A 22059-nucleotide genomic window follows, 5' to 3' on the forward strand; every position below is an offset into this window, starting at 1 on the left:
CAACCATATCTTCCAAATTTGGTTGAAAGATAGCTATACAGATATTTTTCTAGTGCAGCATTAGACAAAACCAAAAACTTGATTCAAATGGGCAATGCCTTCCATACATACACTGTAGCCCTGGTTTTTTTTGTCACCTGGGTTCCAAAAGGCACTAACTTTTAACTATCTCTTTTTCTTCCCTCAAATATCCAATCAGCTGTCAAATTCTGTAGTTTCTGTCTTTACAATTACTTTATATCTGATTCTACCTTTCTAATCTCAATGTCACACATTCCCATCTTCCTTATATTAAACTTACGTGTATTTCTCTCTACATAGGTTTCTAAGATAATGAATCATGTCTTTAGCTACTTGTTTCTTTATATTTTCTGCTTAGATAAATGTCTTGCTTTCCAAAGGTACACAAAAAGTATTTAATAAATTGAAATAGTCCTCACTTCAATATTGACAACATATCCCAAGAAAATAACTCAAAGTGGTCTTTAAAAAAAGTGCTATTTGTATAAAAATGTTTTCTTAGAGGCACCTGGGTGGCTCAGTCGGTTAATCAGTGGCTTTCTGCTCAGGTCATGGTCGCAGGGTCCTGGGATGGAGCCCTACATCTGGCTCCCTGCTCAGCGGGGAGTCAGCTTTTCCCTCTGCTCCCCCTCCCTTTCATGCGCGCGCTCTCAAATACATAAATAAAATCTTTTCTTAAAGTTTTTTTTTTTTCAGAACAGCGGTATGTTTATTCAGAATGTTTATACAAAAATGTTTATTCAGAACATTCCGACCATAATAAATAATCCAAAAGTTCAACAATAGCAATGGTTAGATAAATCAAGGGCAGGACTCTAATTCTCCTGTATTTACAATTTATTAAATAAAGGACATAACATGGGAACGGGAAACTACATAGCCAACTGTGTACGAAATCAGATTTAGGAAAAAAAATAACTACAAAACATACGTATTACGTCTCTTGGAAAGACGTCGTCAATAATCAGAAGGGCCGAGAGAAAGCCAGCTGTCACATCTATACGGAAATGTAAAAGGCGTCCTCATAACATACTTTGATTCTCACAAGCCTGTGAAGTAGGCACGCGAGGCATTACTAATTCCGTTTTACGGGTAAGCAAGGTGACCCACAGGGGTCAGGAAATGATCGACTAAGGCGGAGCCAGGACTTTGGCCTCCGCCTCCTGGACCAGGGTTCTTTCCCTGCCACTCCTCGGCAACCTTGAAGGGCGCCGGGGGTCCCGGTTTCCTCTATCTCACCCGCCTTCCGTTCGCCACCCCCGCGCAGAGACCCGGGCCGCGGGCGAGCGAGCGGCAGGTGCTCCGCTGGGTGCAGGTGCGGCGCCAGCGCTCCGGCCGCGCCTCACGCCCGGATCATAGAGTCCGGAAGTGAGGCCAGAGCAGCCGCCGCGGGCGCCGCACGGGCCGAGCCGCCGACAGCAAGTGCAGCGCCCGGGCGGCGGGCAGGATGGCCGCGGGGCTGGCCGTCAGGGTGGTCGCGGGGCTGGCGGCAGCGGCGTTGGCGGCCGTGCTCTTGGAGCACTATGGCCTGGCCGGTCAGCCCTCGCCTCTGCCCCAGCCCCGCGCCTCCCGGAGCCCGCACCCCGCGCCGGGCCCCGGCGCCAGCAACATCTTCTGGGGTCTGCAGGTGACGCAGCGGGAGCAGGGCGGGGGGTAGGTGCAAAGCCCGCAGGACGCGGTGAGACGCGGACAGTTTCCGCCGGGGTGCGGCTGGGAGCCCCGTCCTTCCCTGGGATGTGGGGGTGCGGGGCGTGCTTCGTTCTTGCACCGCATCCTTGACATTCCCTTCCGCCTTGAGAGAGCTGCCGGGTCGCCTGCTGCCCGTGCTGCCTCTTCCTGACCCAGATATCTCTGTTTAATACCTGCTTTCGGCAGATATCCGACATTCACCTGAGCAGGTTTCGTGATCCAGGCAGAGCTGTAGACTTAGAGAAGTTCTGTTCAGAAACTATTGACATCATTCAACCAGCTCTCGTCCTGGCAACAGGTAGGGAGGGTTGCCGTACTGTCGCGTTGTTCTGTGGTCCGGGCGGTGGAATGCTGGCCAGGCTGCAGCTTTTCACTTGGGGGATGTCGGGCACACTATAGCCTCAGCCCCAGGTGAGTCCTCCTGTGGAGGAGATGGGACCTTGTAATTTCCTTTGCCTATGGATAACTGAGTCGAGAGGCAAGCTAAACGACTTGCCATCACAAGGTTTTGTCAAAGCAGTAGAAGCAAGGCTCATGATTCTCCTTAGTATACCGTCTGCTATATTGGTATTCGTTCGTTGCAGTTGTCGAGAGAGAATTAGGGAAAGCCCTTTAACCACAAGTCAAAAGTTTTCCCTCCCTCGCTCCCTCCCTTCCTTCCTTCCTTCCTCTCTCTTTATTTTTTTGGGGGGAAGGGAGGGGCAGAGGGACTCAAGCAGGCCTTGGGCAGAGCCCACAGAAGCTCCGTCTCAGGACATTGAGATCATGACCTGAACCAAAATCAAGAGTGGGATAACCCACTGAGCCACCCAGGTGCCTCCAAAACTAACTTTTCCTTTTTTTTTTTTTTTTTCCTTTTTATGGCATTAGTCAATTTTATGTTGCCAATTGTTGAAGCATAAAGTGACTTAGGACACTTTTTTTCCCATCTTTTGGTACTTCTGTGACTTGAGTTCTCTAGAATCATCAAACTATTTGCTCCTAAAATGTGCTGGAAGAAAAGCTAAAGGAGTGTCTGTCTCTTCTACTGGGGATTCATATCCTACCTACCCTACTCAAACATCTCTGCTGATATGATGGTTTATCAGTCCTCATTTTATGGAAAACCTCTATTTCAATTGTCCATTTAGTTTTCCAGAAATTTTTGTATTTCATTGTCCAAACCATACCTTCCAGATTGCTTCTTGTTGTAAAAATAACTCTTGCTCATATTACATATCCTGATTTGGGGTGTGGAAAATATGTTTGTCATAGATCTCAGGCATCTGCCCAGAGTGTTGGAATTTCTTATAGTTTTCATTTTTACAGAGTTTTACAATGCATTTTGTACCACTCTCTTTAAAGATAACTTTTTTTCAGAACCCATTTCTAGTATCACAGGAAGTTAAATAGGTACTTGCTAACCTATACTAAACAAAGTCCTTGCCAATAAAATTTTATTTTATATGGCTTGTTTTTATTCTTATACATGTTGAGTACCTTAAGTATCTTTGTTCCATCAGTGTGCATTTAAAATCATTTTTTAACCCTCTGGGGTTTCTTTTGCATCATGATTCAAGTCTTATGTAAATCTACAGGAGACCTGACTGATGCCAAAACAAAGGACTACTTGGGATCCAGGCAGCATGAGGTAGAATGGCAAACTTACCAGGGCATTCTGAAGAAGACAAGAGTCATGGAAAAAACCAAGTGGCTTGATGTTAAAGGAAATCATGGTAAGAGTCAAGACCCACGTATAATTAGAACTAGATTTTTTTTTTTTCCCTTCAAGAGCCTAGATTCTCCAATTTAGAATATAAAATTATACAATGGAACATAGTTTTAGTTATACTGAAGGCACAACTCTGAAATACAACTATATTATATGATTTTAAAACTTCAGATACCACTTTTAGCCTTTGAGGGAAAGTTGGGATGGTCTTTTCTTCTTTACATGAAGAAAAGCTTCTAGCGAAACCTATGCAGGAGATTGTTTAAAAATATAACCATTTTAGGTGCATGGCTGGCTCAGTTAATAAAGCATGCAACTCTTGATCTAGGGTGATGAGTTTGAGCACCACATTGGGTGTGGAGCCTACAGTCAATCAGTCATACACACACACACACACACACACACACGCATAAATATATATATAGAGATAGATAGGTATACATTTTGCTAATAGAACCACCACTCATAAATCTATATACAGTATGAATCCATTTATGTGACATTCAAGAAAGGGCAAAACTATAGAGAACAGATTGTAGTTCCAAGTGTTGGGGGCCGGAGGAGAGGCTGCCTACCAAGAGGCATCATGAGAGTATTTCGAGAGATGATGGAACTGTTCTGTATCTCCATTGTGGTGGATATATGACTATGTGTTTGTCAATATGCAAAGAACTGTGTGTACTTCACAGTGAATGAATTTTACTGTGTATACATTAAAAAATTAAAATTGCAAATAAATCTCTATGTATGAGAAGAGAAATGGGTAATCCCTTCACATTTTTTTACATTATTATTGTAGTGTTAGTAAGGAAATGAACTCTTCTACAAAGTGTGTAAACAGTAGGTTTGTTGACTTTCTTAATGGTTAAGTACTTGTTCATTTGATTTTGTGTGCCTAAATATTTATGTTTAAAACTATTATTTTAAAGAGATAATTCTGACTGGTGAAATATATAGTTTTGGTTTGATCAGAAAATGCTGTCTTTATAGATAGTTCTTACAGAGCAGCTAGGAATTATTAATTGATGATGAGATACCTGGCTTATAGCTCTTTCTGGTATACCTGTAAGTCTGGTTCCCAATTGAGGATGATTCAACTTATGGTGGTTTGACCTCTGATTTTTCAACTTTACAATGTATGAAAGTGATACCCATTCAATAGAAATTATATTTCAAATTTTGAATTTTTATCCTTTCCTGGGCTTTATATGCATACTGGCATATGCAGTATGATACTCTGGTGATGCTGGACACGATCACCAGGGTAGAGAGCCAATAAATAACCTTGTAACCATTCTGTGCCCAAGCAGTCATTCTGTTTTTCACTCTCAGATATTCAACATGACATATTCTATACTTTATTATAAAACAGGCTTTGTGTTAGATGATTTTGCTCAACTATAGGCTAATGTAAGCATTCTGAGCATGTTTAAGGTAGGTGAGGCTAAGCTCTGACATTCAGTAGTTCAGTGTATTAAATGCATTTTCTACTGAAATATTTTCTACTTACTATGGGTTTGTTTGGACATAACCCCATTGTTAAGTTGAGGAAGATCTGAATTTACATTTCCCTTTTTCTTGATCCTTAGTAGTGGTACAGGTCAAATTCTTTAGCAATAGAAAGCAAGCCTGTACATATTTTAAAAAACTTTTTCAAGCCAAGCTACTGACTTATTTCAAGTAACAAATATCAGACTTTTGTGATTAGATCTTGTAAACAGAGCTTGTCCTTTGGAGTTCATAATCATCTAATTTGACCTGTATAAGCATAAATGCTTATAGCATGTATTTATATATATGTTCATGTATTATGTTAAGATAGGAGGAAACTAATTTTTATTAAGATTTAACTATAACAGTGTAGTTCTCTCTTTTTTTTTAAGATTTATTTATTTATTTATTTATTCAGAAAGAGCGAGAGAGAGGCAGAGACACAGGCAGAGGGAGAAGCAGGCCCCACGCAGGAAGCCCGACGTGGGACTTGATCCCGGGACTCCAGGATCACACCCCAGGCTTCAGGCAGCGCTAAACCGCTGTGCCACCGGGGCTGCCCCAGTGTAGTTCTCTTAGTAAGAAGATTACATACACAATAATGTTTCTTTCAGCCTAAATTGGATTTAACAGCTTATTCTCCAAAGTTACTAGAAATGTAGTGGATTCTTAGAATTCTGAGCTGGCAAGTAATTTTCTTATTGCAACCAGGCAATCAAGCTCTATGAAATCATTATATTTCCAGATAAGTGTTCTATTACATCTTTTACCTTACCTCTTACCATTATATAACTCCTTTCTTACTGAATCTTTTTAAGATTTAAGAAGAGAGGGACTTAGGTCCTATTATCAAAGTGATCAGTTGTTTGGGAACCCTTGGCATGGATCCATGCTGTTTTAATTATATAACAGTCCAATCCTACAATTACAAATTGATTTATTCTGAATAGTATATAATATCGAAGTATTTGTTATTCTCCAGTATACTAGGTGCCTTAAATAAGCTTCCAGATCATCTGAATTCTGTTATCAAGTTTTATAAATTATCAGGCTAATTTATTGGCATTCTCCCATTTAAAGTGTTATTGAAAGTATTGTCATTTTTCTTTAGTCATTAAGATGTTTATATTTTCTTTTTCATGTAGGTGGTGTTCACTCTTTTTTTCCCCTAAATTTTATTTAAATTTTAGTTAACATATTCAGGAGTAGACTTTAGTGATTCATTGCTTTTTTCTTTTTAATTAGATGCATTCAACATCCCAAGTCTGGAGAGTGTCGAGAATTATTACAGGTACTGTAATAAATAGAATACAGACGATGAGGCAGCACAAGGAAGGTACAGTCAAGTCAATGAATGGGTGACAACATTTTTTAGCAGACAAAATTTCTATCTAAAGAATCTCTAGTAATTTAGAATTTTTGTGTATGTGTGTGTGACAGATTCAGTTCTTTTTTCCCCAACATTTTTTCTTTCCTTTAATTCCTTTTATTTCATACACTTTAATGCTTTTTATTGGCTAATGATACTTTAAATATTTCACACAAACTTTTTTTGCCATTGATACATAGCAGAAGTCATTTTTTTTAAATAAAGATTTTATTTATTCATGAGAGACACACAGAGAGAGAGAGAGAGAGAGAGAGGCAGAGGCACAGGCAGAGGGAGAAGCAGGCTCCATGCAGGAAGCCTGATATGGGACTCGATCACGAGTCCATAGCCCTGGATCACGCCCTGGGCTGAAGGTGGCACTAAACTGCTGAACCACCTGGGCTGCCCAGAAGTCATTTTTTATTTTAAATTTTTTACTTAGATATAATTGACATATAACATTATGAATATATACCATGATTCGATATTTGTATATATTGTGAAATGGTAACCACAGTAAGTCTAGTTAACACCTACCATATATGTAGTTTAAAAAGACTTTTTTTTTTCTGTAATAAAAAATCTATTCTCAGCAACTTTCAGATTTACAGTAGAGTAGTTTTTACTTAGTCACCATGCTATATACATCAGAGTCATTTAGATTAGAGCTTGTTACTAGAGTACTGTTGATTTTTGGAATACTGAGAAACTGATTCTTTCAGCATCTGTAGTGGTTGAGGAGCCTGGTTGCCTTGTCCTTTTATCCCAGTATGTCATAGGATTATTAAAATTTTCTTTATATGCCATGAATGTGAATGAATATGAAAGGCTCTTTGAGTTAGAAAACCAGTTCTCTAGTTTCAGTGTGTTTGGATTCTTTTAGTTTCAGTTTCACTTCAAGTTCTAGAGTTTTCCACAGCTTTGTTCTACATTGTCCATCACTAAAGTAGTGAGAATTTGTTGAGAGCCCATCATTAGCTGGATAGCATGAGAGATACAAGAGCTAATATTAAAAAATATGGCTTCTACCTTTAAGGAAGACCAGTTGAGGGAGATAAGAATTGTTTAGGAAACAACTAGAAAAAGCCTTAAGGGATGACTGATGAAATTCTAGGTTATTTGGTACACATGATCATCATTATGAGAAACTGGAAAGGGCAGAAGTCAGCATGGGCTGGACATAGAGGATACTTTATTATTGAGATACAATTGACATATAACATTGTATAAGTTTAAGATGTACAACATATTCACATGATACATTTATATATTGTGAAATGAGGACCACCATAGAGTTAGCTAATACTTCATCACTATCACACAATTATCATTTTCTTGTGGTAAGAATATTTAAGGTTTAGTCTCCTAGTGACTTTGAAGCTTATAATACTGTACTGCTGATTATAATTACTATGCTGTGCATTAGATCTCCAGAACTTATATATCTACTAGTTGCAAGTTAGGACTTTATAAAAGAAGTAAAAATTGTGTCTATTCTTAAGGGTTGCATTTAGGGAAGAACTTTTGAGGGGTATATTTTAGGCAAAACACCAGAGCTTTAAAAGCTAGAAGGAGCTTTTAGGGGCAGTAAGGAAACTGGTATCACTAGAATAAAAGAACATTTTGAGGACTGGTATGACATTGGGTAGGAAGCTTAGGGCCAGTTTATGGAGGTCTTAAGTGACAAGTATAGACATTTAGACATGTTGGATAACAGTTCATAAATCCAGTATAGATTCCTAAGGAGAGAAGTCACATAATGAAATAATATTTTATAAAGGGCAATCATACAACAAAAAAAGAAAACAAGATAGGGATGATAAGGAAAAAAGAGGGAGATTGGAGTTTTGTAGAACAGAGAGGAGAGTCATGGAATAGTCCAGTCATGATATGGAAGGGCTTGAATAGAAGCATACCTATCTAACAAAGTCCATAGATATGGGGAAGTAACATCAGCTGGAGGGTAGCAGTTCAAACAGCATTGATTAACATATAATTAGAATCACCATAACTTGGAGGTTGAGATTGTACTTTTTTTTTTTAATGTGAGGAAGGAAAAGGTCAGAGATGAAAATCTTTCATTTTCTATTATCTTATCTTTGATGGTGACTCTGGAATAGAAAGAAGAAACATTTTCTTTCTTTCTTTTTTTTTTTTTTTTAAGATTTTATTTATTTATTCATGACAGATGCACAGAGAGAGAGAGGCAGAGACACAGGCAGAGGGAGAAGCAGGCCCCATGCAGGGAGCCTGATGTGGGACCCGATCCCGGGACTCCAGGATCATGCTCTGGGCCAAAGGCAGGCGCTAAACCGCTGAGCCACCCAGGGATCCCCTAAGAAACATTTTCAAAGAAGAATTAACAGGACTCAGGATCTCACTACCTATTAGGAGAATAAAGCCTTAGTCATGTGAAGTTTCTTTATATTTTTGTTTCTAACCACCTAACCTTTATCTGAATTTTTAATAAACAGTATTTTAATAAATGGCCAGAGATATGAACATTATAGGAAGATTAGCCTGAACGAAAAAATCTTAGAGCTATTAAGAGTGCCCCAGAGAATGCCAAAATCCAGAATTCAAAAAATGTTAATAGCTATAATATATTTTAATCTCTGCTTTCAAATAGTTGAGTCTACTTTTAGATAGTGGGCTTTAATGTATTAAGAATGTAGGAATGGTGGGCAGCCTGGGTAGCTCAGCGGTTTAGCGCCGCCTTCAGCTCAGGGTGTGATCCTGGAGACCCAGGATCGAGTCTCAGGATGGAGTCTCAGGATGAGTCCCATGTCGGGCTCCCTGCAGGGGGCCTGCTTCTCCTCTGCCTGTGTCTCTGCCTCTCTCTCTCTCTCTCTGTGTCTCATGAATAAATAAATAAAATCTTAAAAAAAAAAAAGAATGTAGGAGAGGAAGCAACATATGTAAAATTATAAGATCTGAAAGAATAACTGAAAACAAATTAAGCAGGAAAAACATAAGTAAAAATCTTAATGAGAGAAAAAAAACCCAAAATATGAAATTTCATTTTTTAAAGATTTTATTTATTTGAGAGAGAAAGTGCACATGTGCGTGTGCACACATGAGCAGCGGAGGAGCAGGGGGAGAGGGATAAGCAGACTCTATGCTGAGTGCTGAACCCATTGTAGGGCTGGCTCCCATGACCCTGAGATCATGACCTGAGCCGAAATCAAGGGTTGCAGGCTTAACCGACTGAGCAACCTAAGTGCCCCCTTCAAAATAGAAAATTTAAAAATACCAGGAAGAGAAGCAATAGAACTAATTGGCTTTTAATTATTAATATCTGTGATAATATATTTATTTTATGATATGTTTGATGGCTATTGTGGCTTAAATATAGCTTCCTGATAGCATATTAGGTTTCAAGAGTTTATTTTTATTTTTCCATATGTGTCTTAGCTGCTTTCTTATAATATTTTGACATTTGAGTAATATTGGTATGTCCCCAATCTGTACCTTCCTTCACATTTATTCAACAAATACATAATGAATTCCTACTCTGTGTGCTATGTTACCCACTCTTTCCCCTGTTCTTCACTGTCCAACCTTATAGATACCTGAACACTGTTGATACTTGAGGAGTAAGGACTTTCATTACCAAGTGTGTACCCTGTGTGTGTTACCAACATATTTTTAGGGATTGAAAAAGATTTACTGACCCAGACCTAACTAACATTTTTCTCCTGGCTTGATGATTTCATCTTTGCAAGGCTTCATTGTGAGTTAAGCCTCGGTAGTTCTGTTTCAAGATATAAACACCTTTTTTATCTCATTACACCAAGAATTCTGTTAAGTACTTAGTAGGTCCTCACTAAATTTTTCAATGATTGATAAGTAGCATTTCACTGAATTCTGATTGATCTCTTTTTAAATGTTTAGTGGACTACCATAAATAGTCACCTATTTCTCTGCTTTGCTTAGTGACCTTGTGTTTAATTACTTATTAATTAGTTTGCCTGAATCTTTGTAGACAGTGGGGGAAAAAGATTTTTAGAAGTTCTTTTAATCAGCTTATTGTGGATCTACTTTATGTATTTCTCTGTCAGATTAGAAAATTTTCAAAGGGAGGCAAAATATAGTATGATATACGGGAAGGATAAGCTCATTCTGTCTTTTTACGATTGCACTAAAACTTTCCTGTCTTGTATTTTTTAGGAAATATTCTGCTGTACGTAGGGATGGCTCTTTCCATTATGTCCACAGTACTCCTTTTGGCAACTATTCTTTCATCTCTTTGGATGCCACCCCAAATCCAGGGCCTAAGAGACCTTATAATTTCTTTGGAATTTTAGATGAGGTACAGTAAAAATCTCACTTCCCTTTGTAGCTAATCTATTTTGTTTTTTCTTGGATAAATTTGGCTCACTTAAGGTTATGTGAGGTAAACAAATTTTTATCTAAAAGTTCTTCTTTTTTAAGATTTTATTTATTTATTTGAGAGAGAGCACAAGAGAAAGAGAGTATGAGCAGGGTGAAGGGCAGAGGGACAAGCAAACTTTGTGCTCAGCGGGGAGCCCAACTACAACAAATGTCAGCTCACAAATGAGCACATGCCCATATGCAAGACATGTGCCTGTATGTAGGAATACAAGAGTGATAAGATCAAATCACTCACCTCTTAGAAGATTTAATCTAGTGGAGGGACATAAGACTAGTGCAGAAATAACTATAATAAAGGGCAGAATTTGCTAAGTGCTAGAAGAGATTCAAAGTGATATAAGGGTTCAGAAGACCTTGAAATCATGTGGATAGAATATTGTAAAATGCATTGTGCTGTATTAGGCATTTTATTTAATAAAGGTATATTTTGTTTCTTCCAGTTGTCTTTAGACAGAGTTTATTAACTTGTCATTTTAAAGCCTATTCCTTAGAGTAGCGTTAAGATATGATTCAAAGATCATCTGCATGAAAATCAGTTGGAGTCTTATAAAATGCAGCTCCCTGGCTTTCCCCAAGATTTACCAAATTAGAAACCCTGAGGGTACAGTCCAGGATTTCATTGCTATAAGCACTATACATGTACAAGTATTTTTGAAGTCAACTTCATGAGGGATGATTTATATACAATAAAATGTATTCATTTTAAGTCTTTGAAGACTTTTGACAAAAAATGTATATGCTAGTGTAACTGTCACCACGATCAAGACAGGATATTTCTATCATCCCAGAAAGTTCTCTTGTGTAGTCAGTCTTCACGCCAATCCTAGAGAACCACTGATTGGTTTTCTGTCAGTATAGATTAGTTTTGTTTGTCCTAGAATGTAAATATGTAAATAATATGTAAATAAAATCATACAGTACGTACTCTTGTCTTTGGCTTCTTTTGCTCAGTGTTTCTACAATTCATCTGTATTACTGTGTTTGAGTAATTCTTTCCTTTTTATCACTACATAGCATTCATTGTTTGGATATATACTGATGGTTTCTAGTTTTTGGCTATTCTGAGTAGAGCTGTTATAAACAGGTGTAAGGCTTTTTTTGGACATATATACACCTTATTTTAGAAGTTTCAAGATCCTCTTTATTAATTGCCATGTAGTATATAGGGCTGAAAAGATTAGTGGTTCTTCTTTATTTCTATAAAGGAATATATTATTGGGATCCCTGGGTGGTGCAGCGGTTTGGCACCTGCCTTTGGCCCAGGGCACGATCCTGGAGACCTGGGATCGAATCCCACATCGGGCTCCCGGTGCATGGAGCCTGCTTCTCCCTCTGCCTATGTCTCTGTCTCTCTCTCTCTCTCTCTCTCTCTGTGATTATCATAAATAAATACAAATTTAAAAAAATAAAAAAAAGAAATATATTATTAAAAAAATCTTTTATTATTTTTTTTAATTTTATTTATTTATTAATGAGAGACAGAGAAAGAGCCAGAGCTAGTCAGAGGGAGAAGCAGGCTCCCCACTGAGCAGGGAGCCCAATGTGGGACTTGAGACCAGGACCCCGGGATCATGACCCAAGCCAAAGGCAGACGCTCAACGACTGAGCCACCTAGGCACCCTTGAAATTTATGTCATTTAAAGATTGTTCTTTATTTCTCAATTTCCTTATCTATCAAAAGGGATAATGCTGCCCTACTTAGCATGAAGTTATTTTTAGGACCAAATGAATTATAATATATATGAAAACAGTTTGAAATTTATACAGGTCGATACAGGTCATTAATTAGTAGGGTTTAGGCCTTAAACATACTTATTATTATAAAACTTCAAGGGAGATGTTTAATTAGCCTGAGCTCTAATTAAAGATCCTTTTGTTTTTCTTCCATTTCAGAAACAGATGGAGGAACTTCTGTTACTAGCCAAGGAAAGTAGTCGGAGCAACCACAGTATTTGGTTTGGACACTATACAACATCCACTATCCTTTCTCCATCACCTGGAATTCGGTCAATAATGAGGTGAGGCAGGTTTCCAAAATTAAAATTAATTGTAATTCTTTTATGTTAACTCTACCTGTCTTGCTCTACTGAAGAGATCTACTTATTAGTTTGGCATCACAAGTTATCTGCACATCTATTTCTTTTTCATCGGTTAGTTCAGCTACAGCTTATTTGTGTGGACACCTCCATACACTCGGTGGACTGATGCCTGTTTTGCACACTCGTCACCTCCAGGGCACTTTGGAACTTGAGGTGGGAGACTGGAAGGATAACAGAAGGTAAGGGAAGTACCCCACAGAATAAAACTTACATGTGTAAGTTTTGTTAAAACAACAAAAGTTTCCTTATTGCTATCATGGGTGGTCCCAGTTAAGGAAAAACTTGTGATATATCTAAGTTTTTAAAGTAATACATGTATATTATGTATGTCACTACATTAAAAACCTTGTTGCAACAGTTATGTTTGCCATCACTATGTTACATTGTTTCAAGATGCATCCATTAGGAGATAGATCTCAAACTCTAGTGTGTACAACAATTGTGGAGGAGTGTAAAATTTGAAGCCCTGTCTTCAGAGAATTTGATTGTGTTGGTCTGGTTTAGGACCCAAGAAATTGCATTTTTTTTTAAGCCCACCAAGTGCTCTATGGACCACACTTTGAGAAACAATAGAACTGGAAATATATCACCTCCTGAATTTTATATCTATCTTTGTAATTATTATTATAAAATGTTAGTGATTTAAGTTCTTCAAATACATGATAGTTGGTTTTATAAAGATTAAAATCTATGAGAAAATGTAACCTTTTTATCAAAAGCATACAGTATAGTTAGTTAAATATATAGAGAAAAAATATTTTGAGGATAGCTAAGTACAATAGCTTAAATGTAGATGAATATCATATCATCGTTTATTACCAATTGCTATTAAATTTATTCAAACTCATTTTTCTAAAGATACTAGTTATTCGATATTTTTTTAGCTGAATACGTTTTTCTATTGTTAACTACTTCCTTTAATTAAAAGATAGCTTTACATCTTGAAAGGTACTTACTCATTTCAGTTGGCTCTGCTAGAAACTAAGAGCTATGCTTGAAGCCTGTAATCAGTTGGCAACTGTAATTACTTTGGGCTAAGACCTGTCTATTCATGACCATGAGGTTGTGGGCTGGGCTGGGATTGCCTTCTACCAGATATCCTTCCTAATCCTTGATCAGCTTCCTTATTTCTTATAAATGCTACAGTTACAAGTTAAGTGATGTCATGAGATTTACTCTCTTTCTCTTCCCACCTGCTCTCCTGTGTTCCAACCCTGGGGTTTTATCTGGAGTTTTACTTAAAGGACCTAACCTTTACCTGCCCCTATATACTAATAAGTTGTATTAGTATAATAGAAGAGTTTTTAAAAGTTTATTAGTAATATTAGGCTAGGCCTTGTCGAGGATGCAAATAAATCTAAGTAAATCTGTGGCTTACCACAATAGATCTTCATTTTTTCATTTATATAAATCTGGTATGAGCCAAGGCACCTCTCTTCCATGGGGCAACTCAGAGATTCAGACTTTCTCCATCTTATAATGCCACAATCTCAACACCTCAATTCCAGGGTAGGGAAGAGAGCATGGAGAACTCACACCCACTCTTAAGTACTTTGGACCAGAAGTGTGATACATGTCACTTCTGTTCACAGCCCATTGACCAGAACTAGTCACATGGTCCCAACCTAATACCAGGGAGACTTGGAAATGCAGGGGAGCACGTGGAGTATTTGGTGAGCACTGTTGTTTCTGCCATAGTTAATCATTTCTTTTCTCAGTTCAAAAAGTAGAAAATATAAAATTTTGGTTATTCTTTAATGAATATCTGTACCTTTCACCATGCATTTAAAAAAAACAAAAAAAAACCTTTTTGTTAATTTCTTTGAAATTATAAAAATAAAGGTTTAAAAGAAGAATGAACAATTTCTAATTATGTTCATGTTAATATTAGCATTTTTGATGAGATGAAAGAATATCAGGTATTATGCTTATGATGAATGTCTTAGGTTCAAAATAGTCTTAAAGTATAGAAACCAAACAAATTGATTTATTATCAAGCATTAATTTAAAAATGAAAGTGTGTATGCCATGTGCCAGGCATTGTTCTAAGGCACAAATTCATGTCGTTTATGAGATCCCATTTGTGACAAGTGTGAAGTATAAAGTGGTAAGGGCAAGAGAAGGATAGAGAAACAATATTATTTACTTTGAATTCAAATTCATGATCTCAGGAAGTATAGTTTTATATTTTTACATTTGTTCTGTGTATAACCTTCATACTCTCTTATAATATGAAGTGACTAAATTACCTTATTGTATTCTGGTCTGTAGGTACCGGATCTTTGCTTTTGATCATGACCTCTTTAGCTTTGCAGATTTGGTCTTTGGCGAGTGGCCTGTGGTTCTTATCACTAATCCTAAGTCACTTCTATATAGTTGTGTTAGACATGAACCACTAGAAAGACTCCTTCATTCAACACACATCAGGTATGTAGCAATTTTTCAGCATTTACTTTCAGTTTGATATTAATGGAGAATTAGTCAATGTGACTGTAATGCCATGTGAGAGCTATGAGATGCCGTTCTTTAATTTTCTCAACAATCTAAACATTATGTAAAGAGAAAATGCTTACTGTTTCATTCCCATCCAGTTAAAAAATAGGTAATTTTTTAAGCTGCTGAAATTTAAAAACCATCCGGAAACCCATAATCCTACCACTATAATTTTTGTGTATTTTATTTTCATGTTTTGCATTGCTGTAATCATATTTCCCTCCCTCTACCCCCAAATAGAGCTGTTACTGAATTTCTGAGTTTTCCTTCTCTGGCATTCTCCATAAGGCAGGTTTTTACATAATTGTAACAGTAGGGCACAGTCTGTTTTAATTCTTACTTTTTTTTCTCTCAACAGAGAGAATGTACCACAATTTATCTAACCATTTTCCTATCCTATTGGTGAACTCTTAGATTTTTTTTCTAATTTGGGAATGAGCATCTGATGAATGTAGATTCTTTTTCATTTGAATAACTTCTTTAGATAAAGTTCTAGAGGTGGGAGTCTAGGTGAAAATATGAATTCCTTTATGATTATAGATAAAGATTGTCCAATGACTTTTTTTGTAACAAATCATTATTCTTTTAAAAAAATTATGGTAAAATATATGTGTAACATAAAATGTACCATTTTACCAGTTTTTAGGTAGGTATTCAGTTCAGTAGCATTAAAGTACATTGATATTGTGCAGCCATCACTACCATCCATCATCAGAACTCTTATATTCCAAAACTGAAACTCTATACCCATCCAACATTAACTCCTCATTTCCCCCTTCCCCCAGCCCATGGCAACCCCCGTTCCCCCTTTCTACTATCTGTCTACTCTAGAACCTTATATAAGGGGAATCATACAGTATTTGTCCTTTAAATAGCTGGCTTCTTTAACATAATATCCTCAAGATTCCTCCATGATGTAGAGTATGTCAGAATTTCTTTGCTTTTTTAAGGCTAATATTCCATTGTGTGTATATACAACATTTTATTTATTCATCTGTTGATATTTTTGCTTCTATCTTTTGGCTATTGTGAATAATGCTACTATGAATGTGGTTATACTCGTTCAAATCCTTGCTTTCAGTACTTGTGGGTATATATCTAGAAATGGAATTGCTGGACCACATGGTAATTATATGTTTAATTTTTTGAGGAACCACCATACTGTTTTCCATAGCGGCTGTACCATTTTACATTACCACCAGCAGTGCATAAGGTACCCAATTACTTTTTAAAACAGATACTAATTTATAATGTTACCAGTCAATATGAATACCAATTTCACAGCACTCTTATCATTTTTTGGATATCGTACTTTTAAAAAGATATACTAAAATAAATAAATAAATAAACTAATTCATCTGGAAAAAATGGTATCGAGCTGTTTTAACTTATTTTTTGGCCAGTAGTGGAATGACTCTCAGCATTTTTTTGATAGGAGACATTACATTCTCTGAAAGGGCCTGGTAGCCTTACCTCAGTTTGTGACATTGCTTCTTGTGGGCAGATATGTTGGGAACCAAATAAGTGGATGATAGGATTAACATTAGATTAACAAAGTGAGGTGTCTATGTCTATTCTTTTCCTATGTGAAAAACCAGGACTTTAGGAGTTTATCAGAAAGAACTTTGCATCTACTCCAGCCTTATATGTCAAAAGAAAATTGATTTTCCTTTCTACCAACTCAGTGTTGCTGAATTACACAACTCCAAAAGCCATCATTCAGAAAGAAACCAGATCATATGAATAGCAGTCATGGGAACAGTTATACCATGTGATGGTTCTACCTAAATTTCCATTTTTTCAGGTTATAAGAGTTATTCTCCTTTCTAAAAACTGAAAATTTCTAAAACCACATGCTTATCTATGTTGTCATTTTAGAGTCCTGGCCTTTTCCTTATCCTCCATTACTTCTGTCACAGTTAAGATTGATGGAGTTCATTTAGGGCAAGCTATTCACTTGTCTGGTCCTATTTTCATACTGAAGTGGAACCCAAGAAACTATAGTAATAGGACATGTAACATAGAAGTCATTGTCCAGGTAAGTTAGTAATTTTCAACTTGCTATATAAATGATTTGGCTGTAACCATACTGAACTCTTATGTGGGTTTTGTTTTTTTTTTTTTTTCAATTGATAGAGATGAAACTAAGTTAATTAAAAATTTGAGGGGAACCTGGGTGGCTCAGTTGGTTGGGCATCTGACTCTTGATTTCAGCTCAGGTCATGATCTTGGGGTCACAGGATGGAGCCCCACATCAGGCTCTGTGCTCCACATGGAGTCTGCTTGTCTCCCTTTGTTCCTTCCCTTGCTTGCCCACTCTCTTTTTCTCTCTCCCAAATAAATAAATAAAATCTTAAACAAACAAACCTTGAATGCACTGGATTTAGTATATTCTGAAAATGGGCACTCAGGAGTAATTCTATTAGACAAAAACAGGACTCCTTAGTGTACAACTCCTGGCCACAGTCCTCCTTTTTGAGCCCCAGGGAATCATTCTTTTTATTTTCCTTCAACTTTGACTAGAGTTTTTTAATAACGGGAGCAAATTTCCTAACAAACCCAAAGATAATAGGATAAGTCAGAGAGACGCCTGGTGGCTCAAAGATTAAATGTCTGCCTTCAGAGAGATACCTGGGTGGCTCAACGGTTGAACGTCTGCCTTTGGCTCAGGGCATGATCCCGGAGTCCTGGGATCAAGTCCCGTATCGGGCTCCGTGCATGAAGCCTGCTTTTCCCTCTGCCTAGTCTCTGCCTCTCTCTCTCCATGTCTCTCATGAATAATTTTTTCATAAGAAACATGGGGGGGGGGAGAGAGAGAGAGAGAGAGAGAGAGAGAGAGGCGCTCCATGCAGGGAGCCTGATGTGGGACTCGATCCTGGGACTCCAGGATCACTCCCTGGGCCAAAGGCAGGCGCTAAACTGCTGAGCCACCCAGGGATCCCCATAAATAAAATCTTAAAACAAAATAGGATAAGTCAGAAATGGGTATTTATGTACCTATGCCTTTGCTTGCTATCTCCAAGTACAGGAAAATTGTGTCACTATTTTAAAAGCTCTAGGATAGAGAATTTTCAAGGCATCAGGATTTTTTGTTTGTTTGGGGGAGTATGCATTGATAGCGTATATAGTAATAGTCTGCTTGCTATTCCAATTCAGCTTGTGGGCTTTTAATTCACTAGTACCTGCCAGAGTAGTAACTGGTCATTCATTACCAAAATAGAACACTTCAGTCAACATTATTAAATTCTTTAGAGGATTAGACTATGCTAAAGAATTAGTTTCTGGGGAAAAAAAATCTGTCAATTTCCACAATTTTATGATTTGATGACAGTTTTTAACTATTTCATCTTCTAATGTTAAGTCTTAGTTTGAAGATTACCTGAAGTAATCCTTCAGAAAATATAATTATTTTCATTATCTTTTGTGCTTGTGTGTGTGTGTGTGTGTGTGTGTGTGTGTCACAGAGAAGGGTTTTAAACACAAAGGAGCTGTTTACTGAGCTCCTTCTAAGGAAATGCTGGACACTTAGAATTTTTTACTTAACCCGTATAACGGTCCTATATGGTAGGGAGTTTTATCTCCATTTCATAGAAGAGGAAGCAAGAAAAGGCGCTTTGCAATGCCACCCATCTTTGAAGTGTTCTCCTGAGGAGGAAGAAGAAACTCATGGGGAGGATGTGGAAGGAAGATGGCTGGGGATGAACCCTTTATGTCCTTTCTATTAGAAGTTGGATCATTTGCAGAAAACCTGAAGGTTCAAGCGCACCTAGAATAAATTATTCCCTATCTTTATAGTTAGGAGGAGGAAATAGGAGCAACCATAGGAGACCTGCTCACTGTATGAACAGGGAACTCCCAAATCCTTGGATTGGCTCAAAATGCCAGCTTCTATAATTTTATGAGGAAAAAACCATGGCTCATGGTCCTTGAAACATTTCTGGCTGCTTAGTTAAATCCTAGTAAAACTATGAAAATGTGTATACTTTTTACATGTTTAACATTTCTTGTGTTATTTTGTTTTTACATAAAAAACTCTACATATTTAAAGAGTATATTTGATGAGTTTTGACATACATATATATCTGACCATATCTTGACCATTACTACAATCAGCACAGTCTATCGCCCTCAAAAGTTTTGTGTTCTTTTGTAGCTGTCTTCTTTCCATCCTCATGTCCAGGAAACCACTGATCTGTTTTCTTTCTATATAACTTTAAAAGATTAGTCTACTGAATATTAAATAGGGACCTTGGTCCCCTCATTTATCAATGGGAAAGTTCTATTCTTTTAAGTATAGTGTACTATAGAGTCTGTCTGAGAAAACTCTGTGACAGAAGACATGAATTTATTATCTTATATTTTACTTACTTACTATTTTTATTGAATGTCTATAGTTCTGAGCAGCCTAGTAGCAACTAGACCTTTAAGTCAATTTTCAGTGTGGTTCCTGAATTAGTAGCATCAGTGGGAACTTGTTAGAAATGTAAATTCTCAGGTCCCATACCAAACTTCTGAATCAGAAATTCTGGAGATGGGACCCAACAACCTGTTTCAACAGTGCATCCTGGTGATTCTGATGTGCACTAGATTTGAGGACCAGAACTTTAGATTATTGTGTCTACTTTGCTAATTGAAAGAGCAGACTCCCAAAATCTCTATCTCAAAATTAAAGACAATCTCTGCTTTAAAACAGGAATGCATAATTTAAAGTAGGAACATTTTAAGCAATAAAAGTTTGATAAACATAAGTACAAGTTCTTTTTGCTATTTTAAACCTTGTATGATGGGGAAATTTAAAAATATATGCAAGCTATAGTGCTATAATGAATTCCCATGTATCCATTAGCCAACTTTAGCAGTGATGAACTCATGACCAATCTTGTTTCATCTATACCGCTGCACCATGAATGTTGTTCCATCTGTAATATGATAATATATATCCCTAAAAGAACTATTTTTAAAAATGTAACCATAATATCCTAACACACCTAAAAATCTATAGTAACTCTTAATATTCAACTCTCCAGCTACTGTTCAGTTTTCCCAATTAATTGTATATATATGTGTGTGAGTATATATATTGCATGTGGTTGATTCAAATCAGAATCCATACAAGGCTCTAATACTGTGTTTAGCTGATTTGTCTCTTTAGTCTTTTTAAATCTACAGGTTCTCTCTCATCTCTCCTTTTTTTTTCTTTGTAATTTATTTGCTTTGGAAACTGGATCTTTTATCCTATAGTTTTCTGTATTCTAGATTTATGTTGTTTACATTCATGTTGTATCATTTAACATGTTCCTCTACCCCTCTAGTTTCTGTAATTGGTAGTTAGATTAGGAGTTTGATCAGTTTTGAGTCTTTTTTGTCAGGAATACTTCATTTGGTATTTTATGCTTTATCAGAAGCCTGTGATAATCTGGTTGTCTCTCTTTTAGTAATGTTAGGATTGACCATTGTATTCAGGTGTTGTTAATTTTATCCAGTGGTGTGCTTGTAAATATCAACCAGCTTGGCATGTTTGAAGGGGGAATCCAGGTATGTTGTGTTTCCCTGCTTTATTACAATTTCCATAGTATAAATATTTTTTACCATAGCTGGTTTTAAGCTACCAACACATCAACTGGCCTGCAAAATTCCTGAAAATTTAAGAATTGGCTTTTATGAGCCTGTCAAACCAGCTCCAGCACACTGCTGGCTTTTCCCTCCGTTTGTTATGAAGTACCTAATCAGCTTTTCTGAAGGATTTCTAGCAGCTATTGATGGCCTTGGCCTAGATCTGTTATTTCATTAGAGTTATAAAATGGTGGTATTCAAATTGGCACTCCTTGTAAAAGGAGTATTAATTAGAATAGTTCCATAAAGAAAAATTTTCCCTTATCTATTTGGTACCCAGATACAGAAGTACATAGCGGAAGAGTGGGATAAATTTTTAATTCTTCCCCCACCCTCCATTTTCTAAACCAATTTTCAGAATAATGAGTTGCTTCTCTAGCATCTGCCAAAGGTAATCAAATGAATCTTTTATTTTTAGTGTCATTATGAATTTAAAAAATTTAAAAATATTTATATTTGGGGTGTTTTAATCCATTGCATTTATATTTTTAATGCTCAAGTTGCACCTTTGGCTAGTGGGAACCTCTCCAAGTTGGCCACTGTCTTTGGATATAATCCCAGTAGTCTGTTAGTTTTCTTGCTTTCTGGTATGAAGATATTCTGAGCTCTTCCTGTGTATTTCTTGTTAAGAACTGAAATCAGCTATCTCTAAAGAGCACTGATCTTGTAGTGAGAAATTTTATTTTGAGAGTATGATCTGGGCACTAGACCAGCTGGCTCATTGCTTTTGGGTTTGATACTATTTATAGGTCTTTTCAGTGAGCAGAGGAAAAATACAAATTTTCTTTAAGAGAAATACATTGTGAATACACAATTCAAATTTTACAGGGTTTAAAAGAAGTTATATTTAAAGCGCTTATAATAATGAAAGCACTTAAATGAAAAAATAAAGCTAATCAGAGATAGCTAACAAATGTTACTGGAAACTTAATCTTGGAACATTATATATATAAATATGTATGACAGTCACTGCTGTGTTTATAACTAGGATTCTGCTGGAAGAAGTAAGAGTGTTCACCACATATTTTCTGTTCAAGAGGATATTCATCTCAGATTTGACCCCCTGGCATCATTTATTCTCCTTACCGACCACTGCATCGTGGTAAGTAAATTCAACTTTAGATTAGGTCCAAAGTTGTAATATAATCACATGGTGAGAAAGACAAATCTTATAAAAC

General features: G+C 36.9%; 1 protein-coding gene across 5 annotated transcripts in view; it reads left to right on the top strand.

The window, feature by feature from the left end:
• The window catches only part of TMEM62 (transmembrane protein 62), a 46701-nt gene that overhangs the window by 13655 nt on the left and 10987 nt on the right, over nt 1-22059 (top strand). The window contains exons 1-11 of one of the 5 annotated variants that reach the window (XM_025473043.3): nt 1385-1648; nt 1897-2008; nt 3288-3425; nt 6158-6203; nt 10452-10593; nt 12570-12694; nt 12832-12954; nt 15047-15202; nt 16419-16481; nt 17147-17306; nt 21870-21983. In XM_025473043.3, the coding sequence (XP_025328828.1) occupies nt 1469-1648; nt 1897-2008; nt 3288-3425; nt 6158-6203; nt 10452-10593; nt 12570-12694; nt 12832-12954; nt 15047-15202; nt 16419-16481; nt 17147-17306; nt 21870-21983 (1359 nt within the window). In that variant the 5' untranslated portion in view covers nt 1385-1468. Of the gene's footprint in view, nt 1-708; nt 1114-1384; nt 1649-1896; nt 2009-3287; nt 3426-6157; nt 6204-10451; nt 10594-12569; nt 12695-12831; nt 12955-15046; nt 15203-16418; nt 16482-17146; nt 17307-21869; nt 21984-22059 lie in introns of those variants that run through there. The other 4 variants (XM_025473047.3, XM_025473044.3, XM_025473046.3 and 1 more) reach the window with 4 other exon arrangements.

The sequence above is a fragment of the Canis lupus genome, chromosome 30, assembly GCF_003254725.2.
Source record: "Canis lupus dingo isolate Sandy chromosome 30, ASM325472v2, whole genome shotgun sequence".
NCBI classification, from domain to species: Eukaryota; Metazoa; Chordata; class Mammalia; order Carnivora; family Canidae; genus Canis; species Canis lupus.